General features: G+C 36.3%; 3 protein-coding genes across 6 annotated transcripts; 1 reads left to right on the top strand and 2 right to left on the bottom strand.

Moving 5' to 3' along the window:
* The first annotated feature begins 963 nt into the window (after positions 1-963).
* Positions 964-4278, top strand: LOC110762892 (Protein phosphatase 2C family protein). 3 transcript variants are annotated; one of them, XM_021965609.2, is made up of 8 exons: positions 964-1153; positions 1844-2061; positions 2303-2474; positions 2574-2791; positions 2901-3008; positions 3108-3233; positions 3323-3552; positions 3646-4278. In XM_021965609.2, the coding sequence occupies exons 2-8, from the start codon at positions 1852-1854 to the stop codon at positions 3863-3865; spliced, it is 1284 nt and encodes a 427-aa protein (XP_021821301.2). In that variant the 5' UTR covers positions 964-1153; positions 1844-1851; the 3' UTR covers positions 3866-4278. The 3 variants fall into 3 exon arrangements, with proteins under 3 accessions (XP_021821301.2, XP_021821303.2, XP_021821300.2); XM_021965611.2 differs by having other exon boundaries at positions 1841-2061; XM_021965608.2 differs by having other exon boundaries at positions 1746-2061.
* Positions 4279-4895: 617 nt separating this feature from the next.
* Positions 4896-5578, bottom strand: LOC110762908 (wall-associated receptor kinase-like 20). The gene has a single exon (XM_021965629.2). It carries the CDS (start codon positions 5576-5578, stop codon positions 4925-4927), a length of 654 nt encoding a protein of 217 aa, XP_021821321.1. The 3' UTR covers positions 4896-4924.
* A 1447-nt stretch (positions 5579-7025) lies between these two features.
* MTSSB (mitochondrially targeted single-stranded DNA binding protein) lies at positions 7026-9700 on the bottom strand. 2 transcript variants are annotated; one of them, XM_021965553.2, is made up of 6 exons: positions 9443-9700; positions 8869-9053; positions 8340-8548; positions 8167-8267; positions 7620-7679; positions 7026-7371 (listed from the first exon to the last, which is right to left on the bottom strand). In XM_021965553.2, exons 1-6 carry the CDS (start codon positions 9513-9515, stop codon positions 7355-7357), a joined length of 645 nt encoding a protein of 214 aa, XP_021821245.1. In that variant the 5' UTR covers positions 9516-9700; the 3' UTR covers positions 7026-7354. The 2 variants fall into 2 exon arrangements, with proteins under 2 accessions (XP_021821245.1, XP_021821244.1); XM_021965552.2 differs by having other exon boundaries at positions 8869-9056; positions 9443-9698.
* Between the last annotated feature and the right edge of the window lie 654 nt (positions 9701-10354).

Genomic DNA, 10354 nt, shown 5'->3' with positions numbered 1-10354 from the left:
TGAATATTGTTGTTGCTAAGGCAAAAGTAACGGGGAGAGAAGAATGTGGGTGTAGCGGTGAGAGAGAGGAATATAGGTGTAGCGGGGAGAGAGGAATGTGGGTGGAGTAGACAGTAACTACTTTCCCTTAATTTACTTAAGCAAATTAGTTTTTAATTAATATTATACCTTTAGATTGTGGTGTATTAAGCATAAATATTTTCAAAATTTTTGAATGTTTCACCATTTGAGGCATTCTTTTTATATATATAGATAAAATATAGATATAACAATGTAACGTTATACTTACAAGAAATTACGGAAATCATGAAGCAGGTAACTTAAGAATTTGGGAATAAGGAATTGGAATTGGAATTGGAATTAGATCAACTACTTTCATAGATGAGAGTTCCAAGGTGAAATCCATAATCAAATATCCTCAAAACTAAGAATTAGATCAACTACTTTCATAGTTAATCTAATTCTTAGTTTTGAGGATATTTGATTATGGATTTCACCATGGAACTCTCATAATTTTTATTTCCGTATGTGTAAATAAACGCAATAGAAATAAGGAATTAGAATAATTTCAATACTCATGTGTTAGTAAACACAAGAGGAAGAAATTGGAATTATCCAATGCCTTTCAATTTCAGTACTGATAAGTAAACATGGATTATTTTTTTGTTAAGATAAATGATAATATCAGCTTTTTATTTATTTATTATAATTAAAGATAAATGAGGTCCAATTGTGTGTCTAGATATAAATAAATAAATGAAGTGAGATGTTACATAACATTCATTGGGATCCAAATCGAAAAAAATAGAAATAAAAATATGAACCGTTAGCGACACTCGATAAAAGGTTATTTAAGTCATTTTGTACATGCATGCAGTTCTGCACCGAAGGATTCGGACATAAATGTCATTTTGACAAAGTTTTCCCAAAAATCGCACCTTTTTTCCACATCTCTCCCTTTCTTCCAATCAAATCATAGGAAAAAAAAAAGTGACTCTCTCTCTCTCTCTCTCTCTCTCTCTCTCTTAGGGTTTATTTTGGAACAACCAGTGGGAGTTCAATTTCAATGAAGAATCTGTAGATGGACTTCAATGTCAGGTCCTCCCTGCTAGATCCGTCTGTCACTATCTGTGTTTCATCTGTGCATTCTAAGGTACCCAAATATTTCCAATTTCCACTGATTTTTCCATTTCGAAACTTTTTTTTTTCTTTTGCAATTTTTATCGTTTTCTGTAGTTGGGGTTTAGCTCAGTTTATCCATTTGGGGCTTCGGTTGACTTCTGTGTGACTTATCTACTGGGATCTTTTGATGGGTTGCGGCTTCTAGAGGAGACAATTTTTTGCACATTTTGTAAAGTTCTTAATTTCTGAAGTTTACTTCACTGTTTAGTGAAGTTGGAAAAATTAGATTATTAGGTGATTTTGGCTTTGATTTGGGTGGTTGGTTTTGGTGAAATGTGGTTTTGAGAATAAAAGGTATGAACTTCTAAAACTATACTACCAAAAAGAACTCTTTTTATATATGTTCTTTTATGTGCATTCTATTGGTTTTTGTTTTTACTTTCAAAATTGTCTCTAGCTTACTTCGTTTCAGTAGGCCTTGACACAAGGGACTTAAAAAACGTTTAATGCATTCCAACATTATTATTTTATTTTGTATCTGTTTTCAGCACTTATGTTTTAGTGTCATGTGCTGTGTTAACTAATGATCATTCTAATTTTGATGTGTAAATCATTTGAATCAGTTGGTGGAGATATGAGGTGCTTTTAGTACATGTGTGCATGTATGCAATCAAATTCTGACAAGATTTTCTTCAATTGGGTCTTGGGAATGTCACAGCAGAGACTAAAATGAGCCAGACTGAAGTATCGGGAATGAAAGCTCCTCTTGTTCCACTTGCGACTCTGATCGGTCGTGAGCTTAGGAGTGAGAAGGTTGAGAAACCTTATTTGAAGTATGGGCAGGCTGCTGTGGCAAAGAAAGGAGAGGATTGCTTTCTTATAAAAACAGATTGCCAGAGGACTCATTCGAATACGTCAACATCATTCTCTGTCTTCGCGGTACTCCCCCACCCCTATTTTCCGTCTTTGTAGAACTGATCTCTGGTTGGATTCTTTATATAATTGTATTTTGCCCAGTGGAGTGGAATCTTATTTTTCTTGGGTTTGAAATGGTGTGATAAGAGAGAAATCACAAGTTTATCAACTTTTCTTTCTTGTTGTATATTTGTCAGCAACAAAATGGAGCATGAATTCAATCCCATACTTTCTCTGATACATATTTGAAAATTTTGATCTCCAGATTTTTGATGGGCATAATGGTATATCAGCTGCTATTTTTGCAAAGGAGAATTTATTGGCTAATGTTTTGAGTGCCATTCCTCAAGGAATCAGTAGGGATGAATGGCTTCATGCCCTTCCTCGGGCGCTGGTTGCAGGTTTTGTGAAAACTGATATAGAATTTCAGCAGAAAGGTATACATCAAACCTTTTGTTTTTATTATTACAACATGTCTCTCTTTTCTTTTCGTTTGCTTTTGTTTTTCTGAGCTTTATGGTGTAATATAACCTCAGGGGAAACTTCTGGTACAACTGTGACATTTGTTGTGATTGACGGTTGGACTGTGACTGTTGCATCTGTTGGGGATTCTAGATGCATATTGGACACCCAGGGTGGCGTTGTTTCACTCTTGACTGTTGATCACAGGCTGGAAGAAAATGAAGAAGAGAGGGCGCGTGTCACTGCCAGTGGTGGTGAAGTAGGGAGGCTCAATGTTTTCGGGGGCAGTGAGGTATAGGATAGCTTATTTTGTTTATCGTTCTAACTTGTAAACTGAAAGACATCTCAATGGGAAACATATCTTTGAAGGTCTAAATTTTGTATTTTTACTTGGTTCACAGGTTGGTCCCCTGCGCTGCTGGCCTGGTGGATTATGCCTTTCTAGGTCAATTGGTGACACAGATGTGGGAGAATTCATCGTCCCAATACCCCATGTCAAGCAAGTGAAGGTAACTTCATACTGCTATTGACAATGGTTCTGTTTACTTTTCTTTCTTTTATTACAACATTTTAATGCTCAATACCTTTTTTCTTTCCTGGTTATGTAGCTTTCAAATGCTGGTGGAAGACTTATAATAGCTTCTGATGGCATCTGGGATGCTTTGTCTTCTGATTTGGCTGCCAAGTCTTGTCGGGGATTGCCTGCAGAGCTTGCTGCAAAGCTGGTCGTTAAGGTAATGCCTGAGATGCAAACTTTATGTACAGGCCAAGAAAATAAGTCTGATTTTACTGATTTTGTCCAATTTTCTTTGTTCTACTTTAGGAGGCTCTGAGGTCAAGGGGTCTCAAGGATGATACAACCTGCCTAGTTGTTGACATAATCCCTTCAGACCACCCTGTCTTGCCTCCAACGCCAATGAAGAAACAAAACATCCTTGCTTCGCTTATCTTTGGGAAGAAAACTCGGAATTCTGTGAGCAAAAGAAATAAGCTTTCTTCTGTTGGAGTTGTGGAGGAGTTGTTTGAAGAAGGTTCAGCAATGCTCGCTGAAAGGTATGTGCAGCATAGTTTATTATGTAATTGATAAGACAGTATTGCTAGCTTGAGTATAGCCTTTCTTTCTTTCTTTTCTTGACGGAAATGCAGGTTGGGTAAGGATTCTACTCTGGATGCAAATTCTGGTCTTTTCCGATGTGCAGTCTGCCAAGTGGATCAGCCTCCAGTAGAAGGTTTATCAGTAAATTCTGGGCCTTTTTTCTCTCCAGCATCAAAGCCATGGGAAGGTCTCTTTCTTTGTGCCAAGTGTCGGAACAAGAAAGACGCCATGGAAGGAAAAAGACTGAGCTCACCCACGGTGATCTTGTAGTAATTTAACTGATTGCATATTCTGTTGTATTTTTTCTCTGGCAGTGTGAGCATATGCTTGGTTTTCCTTTTTTAGGTGGTGACTATTATAGATGTGTGTAAGAAATGAAGTTGAGGTATGCAGAGTAAGTAGGTGTTTTGCAGTTTCAAAAGTTTGTGTCGGTTCTGGTTTGTGCTCAGCTGTTGGACTGACTGACTGACTGACTGAGGGCAGAGGTGTTATCATCACTAACAGCTTTAATTTGTAAGTAAATCGAAGGTTTGCGTAATACTTTTGGTGTAGCTGTTCACTTGAGTTCAGTTGGAAATTAGCAACAGCACGCGATCTAACTCTAACTCATTGGTGTTCCCTCTATTTTATTTTGTTAGAACAATTGAATATATAATCTTTTTATTTTGCAATTGTCTACGAAATCTGGTTTGACCCGGTTTGCCACTTCTTCCATATTATTATGCTCTTGTGTGTTACCTAATTCATTCTTTATTATTCCGATAGCATATTACTCTATGTTTAATGAGGAATGTATTTGAAATTGCGTGGAGGCTATAACGAGGAGTTTAAAGTGAGGAGGCTATTTGAGGAGGTCAATCACCATCAACAAATGTAAAGAAATAATAGGACTTAAACTAAGTCGGTGTAACTTTTAAGTAATTTCAGAGGGTGAGATGAGTAATTTGAGGGGTCACAATAGGTGCAGCCCTTCTTAGAAAATGAACACCCTTTTGCATATATTTTTATCAAAAATTTATTTTTAATAGAACTAGAATAATGTTGGCACCAATGTCTCTCTTCTGGTTGCTCAAATCGCTGTTATTTCTACAAACAAGCTCCTTCCTAAGCACACAAGAGTTCACAACTATTAAATTCATAATACAAGGCCAGAATTTACTAAACCAACAATCAGAACAAAATTAAACATGAACCACAGAAAGCAGCTGAAGACCAAGAGAAAGAAAACAACTTTGTTACATTAGGTTGCAAAGAAATGCATAGATACTAATAACATTTATTAGATTCTAATCTCCTCTTCCATAAGCACACCCAACAAACTCAACTCGGTTAATTCGGAGGCAGCCATTGCAGCTCAATGCCATAGCTCCATTTCTCAACAGGATCTTCGGGTCGAATATCAACCACAGAAGTATAAGCAGTGCAGCCTCCAACCCTAACCCTAATCACATATGAAGTCATATGTGAATCTTTCAAGTAATGGCAGCAGAGGCCACCTTTGCATGCATTGTTTTTGCCCTCCAACATTTTGTCCTGAAAAACCCTACAGAGGCTATTTGAGGTACAGTTGAGTGGAGATCGAAGCAGATTGTCAGAGCAATTGAGCAAGATGACTGTGTTGCGAGTGGACACATTGAAGGGCAAGTGTTCATCAAGCCTCAAGCCTTGAAGAGAGAAATCAGAAGTTTGACACGTGTCACCATCTTGTACCAGATCAGGTGGGCTTATGATGAGCCTCTGAGCACTTGGGTCAATGCTGAGGATCTTGTAGTAAAACCCTTCAGCTGACTTGAACTCAAGAATGCTATTGCCATTGTTGCTGTTGTTGCAGTAGATTTTGTACCTTGAGTCTCCGCACGTGTCATCTGTGCTGAAAGGGTATGGAACTTCCACATTGCCACATTTTGGGCAAGATCCAAGGGCTGACACATGGCCAGTTTTGATGATATTCATGAGCATGAGCACAAAAAATGTCGAAACCATCTTGACTTTAGCAGAGTCGGAGACAGAGAAAGCAAGAAATGCTTAGAGCTAAGTACCTATTTATACAAAAAAAACCACAGAATTAGTTAATCAATATGGGAACTTACAGAGTGTTGCTATTTCTACTGCCTGTCATATTTCTCCGCTCACCTTATCTTCCCATCCACCATATAAATTTGAAAAAACACAATCCTATCTTTCCACCCACCATTATTCTTAAAATACCCTTTAATTATTAATTCAAGCAAATTTTTTTGCTAATTATTAGTATTTGCGATACGAAGAGGATCAAGCAAATTCTCTTTCTTAAAATAAAAAAATAAAAAAGAAGTAAATAATCTAATTAAAATAGAAAAAATATTAAAAGATAAAGATTTATTTTAAATATATTTACCCCTGCACTTGATATCCTCGATTCGATTCTCCCCTCTTCCAATATTGCTTGTATAAAAAAAACATATAGTAGAACGTTGGTATGAAAATGAAGTTCCTTTTTTGTGAATGAATAATAATAATCAACAAAGGTGTGGCCAACAGGTGTTAGTGTATAAGATTTGGACGGAGAGATTAAGAAATGACAATGAATATACAAATCTTAATTACCCAAAAGAATTATATTATTAAGTTTATTGGCAGCCATGAAAGATGGAGCTAATTAGCTGGTTTTCACCCATTGGAATCTCATATATTGTATTGTATTATTGTATCTAGATTTGCTCCACCATGCCATTTGCATTCATCAACCAGAGAGGAAAGAGCCAAGTGTCAAGTAATATGGAAAGCAAAGAAAGAGAGAAGGCAAGGTTAAGATCAAATTAGATTAATTGATCTCCAAGCCAACTCGTGGTGAGGAACAATTGGGTTAGCATATCCCACTTTCGATTTTGAAGGAAGTTTCTAGGTTTCATTTGCCTTTCGAGGGGGCAGTGGGGCACTCATTTCCCAAAGTGGCCGAAGTTCTAATAGTATAAAGAAACGTACATTTTGGGATAAAGCAAAGCACAAAGTTCTAATAGTATAATGCTATTTTGAGAAATTTATAATTAAGAACATAAAGTAGCACACAAGGTAGACAAATATGTAAGCCATGACCCCTATCTTACATCAATTTATTGGTCCACATTTAAAGCCAATTTAATAAGAACCGAAAATCTTTAATCCAAAATATACCCTTACTATATACTATGGTTCTTGACGGCCATGTGTCGTCCTATAAAGTTGCTAGATGCAGTAGTCTGCTGCAAATTATATCTTATATTGTAAAGAGATCAAGCCAACGTTACGATCATTTGTCTTAAGGAAAAAGTGGTTTATTCCCAGCCCCCACCAAACCAACCACAAACCACTCTGGTTAATTAACTGTTGAACACTAAACACCTATGAATAAAATTTGAAACAGGGCAGGCACAAGGAAACCACTTTTAATTTGAAGACAATCAACATATGATTAATAATACTAAAGGAAATAATGACTTCATTTTATAGGATTAAGAACATCAAATAGTCTTTACACATTGATCTCAGTTGTTAAGTACCCCCCCTTCTCCAGAAGAGAGGGAAGGGTAAATGACTTCATTCACTGGGGAAAGAAAGAGAAGAATGAAAACTGGGTGATATATCAACACATTGAAAAACAAAACTCAAGCATTTTTCTTTGCTAGATTATAACTTACAACCAGACAAGAAAATATAGCATATGCTTCCTACAAAAGTGGCTTGAGCTACTCTTCCTTTCCAGGGCTAAGTGTTTTCCATGATGTGCCAATCAACTGTTCGCTAAACCAATTCTTCTCCTGCAAGTAACAAATGAGCACATTGATCAAAACATAAATGTCAAAAAAGGAAATGGTATAAACTCAAACAACTAAGGTGTTTTTGTCTGAAATACTTTGTGCAGCACAGAGGTAACGATGGTATTGCATGTAATGTTAGTTTCGTATGGAAGTCTCACGATTGGGATAGCAAGGGAGTACATTACTATTTACTAAGGGGTCATGTCATTAGCTGCAGATACTATAAAAAGTAGAAGGAAGGAACTTACGCAGATCATCCAAGGATATACTGCTGATGCTTTCTCCAGTCTTTATAAGACGAATCTTCCCTGCAGGGTAAATCACACTATATAAGTAGTTTCACGTTATCATTATAGCAAGACAATCGTTGAACAAAATACCATGAACATGACAGAGTTCTATTTTCTTTTCTTCTTTTTGAAGGGTTGGAGGGATGGGGTGGTCCTTTCAAGGCATACTAAATATTGATATTTATCCTTTCAACTTGTATTCGCCTTGTCGGCACTTTTTCTACTGATGCAGAACAGGGTCACAAATATGAATCTTCATTCCCATGTTTATTCACCCATCAACAAAACCTTTAAATCTATGAAATTCAGACATGACAATGTTCTATGCTAAATTAATGTATCCTCCCAAGTTATCTCATAGCAACAGAACATTGGAACATAAATATTAACGAAGCAAAGTCATGTAATATACACAAGTCAATCCAAAAACACTGCAGAATGAAAAATTACGACTTAAAAAATAAACATTTAGAACAAAGTCAAACTGTAATGCTGGTATTTATACCATCGTAACGAACACATATCTCTGGAATATTCTTAACTTCACCATTGATGCTGTCATTGTAAACTCTGGTTTCAATGTCACCCTCCACATAAATTGATGAACTGCAGTTAACCTTCAACCATTAGAGAGACAATATACAGAAACTTCACTCATCCTAAAAAATGGACACATACTTCTTAAAAAGTTGTTTAACCGCATAAGCCCCAAGTGCTTCATTATGCACAGCAATTCGATGCCATTGAGCGGGTCTTGGCAAGTCCTTTGCACCCTCTATTCTTTGGTCATACATGCCCCCGGTCCCAACTGTGAAGATGGTTACAGTCCGGCCATTCCTCAAGATCTTCTGCACAGGGGCTTGCCCAACTTTACCGCAGATAATTGCCTGTATAAATTAAGCATAGCCTAGCATAAACATATGACAAAACATATGGAAGAAGGATATCCCTACACAACTGATTGATTGCTGATTTTAAAAAAAAATAGAGGAAAGATTACTCGCTCTGGTGATTTATGTTGTTTCCGTGTCCTAACATCCCTAATGGAACCAACAGGTTTTGTTAGGCTTATATATGTACAATAATACATGATGCACTTGCATTTGTAATTTTGTTATGTGAAGGTACATTTACACACATGAAAACTCTAACATCCAAATGGGTAAAAGTTACAACTTTTGTTCTATTGAAACTACATATGAAATACCTTGTGCACACCGCGAAATCCCCAGCCCCTCCTGGGATCCACACCTTGGGCTTGAAAATGCGAATCTTTCTTCTCACCCAAAATTTCGTCAAAATCATCTTTTGCCTCAGTTTTCTTTGTCTCATCATTGCTAATGTCAGATGAGGTGCTGGAGCACCACAACTTTGAGCTTCTTTGCACACTCACTGCTGTAATAAAGGTCAAAAATCAACATAAAAATGGCACACTAAATTTCATTGTTCAGATTCTTGGCATGCCCATCACTATTTGAGAAAATTGTTCTAAGAAATAACATGTAAACCATGCTGAATTCTATGCAACCTGTTATCCAAAAAGCCTTTTCTGGACTAAACCCATATCTGGAATTTAAAAGTTCAACTGACCGACGAGATCATTTAATTTTGTAGAAACTTGAATGTGTGGTTCCATTTAAAAGGCGTTTGAACTCAACCCATGAAAAAAACAACAATGTTAAACCGAATGAGATATCAGAAATGAGCACCGCAAATAACACATTCATGTCATACGTACAAAAACAAAATAAATTTATGGAGGAGAGAGACAGAGAGAGAACCAAGTGTTGGGTTGGGCGAGGAAGGAATAGAGACTCTCATAAACTTGGCAAATTTCACAGCGAACGAACTCATTTTCAGCTGAAAAATCAGTAAGTCTAGGTAAAGCGAATTGGTAAAGACTGGGGATGGGAGGGTTCAAGGAGGGTTTAGCTGTTAGGAGGCGAAAAAGAGAGGAAGGTGCGAGGTCGGGTTAACTATAAAATTTAAAATAAAAAAGGAAAAGAAAAAGTTGCAATCCCTAATTTTGTAAACTGAATTTGCTCTTGAATTTTTTTTCTTCTTTAAAACCTATATGTATGTATTTTTATTTTTTGAGAAAAAAGAAACCTTTTTCATCACCCCATCCTTTCCAAACTCTTCCGTTTCCCTTATAAAAAATAAAAAGTAAAAATAATTAACATGGAAAACATTATTTTTTAAATATTTTTTATTTACGAATGCAATATTTTAAACTACATTAATGTATATATCTAAAAAAACTACATTAATGTAAGAGGAGGGAATTTGAACTTAAGTGCAATGGAGAGGACCCACTGCCTTAATCAACTTAACCTATATTTGCAATGAGGATAACATGATTTGTTAACACAAAGACTAAATGCGGTGGGTCAATATCAAGCACTGCTTTAATCCACTGACTTAACCTATATTTGCAATGAGGATACCATGATTTGTTAACACAAATACTAAATGCGGTGGGTCAATATCAAACACAAGTAACCTGTTTGTACACAATAAATTTGTTTAACTAGTAATTTTTGAAAATTATTTGCTTTTCTTAGCATGCTTTATATGAGTCATTGAATTATTGGATGATTACTTTTGTGGTGTTCTAGTATCATGATCAAATAGATCTTCATTTCGTAATTAACCTACAAGTGAGCTTTCAAGGCTCGTTGGCAGGCACGTAT

This window comes from Prunus avium, chromosome 6, assembly GCF_965620075.1.
Source record: "Prunus avium chromosome 6, drPruAviu1.hap1.1, whole genome shotgun sequence".
NCBI lineage: Eukaryota > Viridiplantae > Streptophyta > Magnoliopsida > Rosales > Rosaceae > Prunus > Prunus avium.
The sequence above is the reverse complement of the archived record's forward strand: the minus strand, read 5'-3'. Positions and strand labels throughout refer to the sequence as shown.

Coding starts and splice junctions, on each gene's coding strand:
- MTSSB (XM_021965552.2), bottom strand. CDS start 9,515: ATGAGTTCGTTCGCTGTGAAATTTGCCAAGTTTATGAGAGTCTCTATT. Junction 8,549..8,868: donor GATTTCGCGGTGTGCACAAG/GTATTTCATATG, acceptor TAATTTATACAG/GCAATTATCTGCGGTAAAGT. Junction 8,268..8,339: donor GTTAAACAACTTTTTAAGAA/GTATGTGTCCAT, acceptor GGTTAACTGCAG/TTCATCAATTTATGTGGAGG.
- LOC110762908 (XM_021965629.2), bottom strand. CDS start 5,578: ATGGTTTCGACATTTTTTGTGCTCATGCTCATGAATATCATCAAAACT.
- LOC110762892 (XM_021965609.2), top strand. CDS start 1,852: ATGAGCCAGACTGAAGTATCGGGAATGAAAGCTCCTCTTGTTCCACTT. Junction 2,062..2,302: donor CATCATTCTCTGTCTTCGCG/GTACTCCCCCAC, acceptor TTTGATCTCCAG/ATTTTTGATGGGCATAATGG. Junction 3,234..3,322: donor CTGCAAAGCTGGTCGTTAAG/GTAATGCCTGAG, acceptor GTTCTACTTTAG/GAGGCTCTGAGGTCAAGGGG.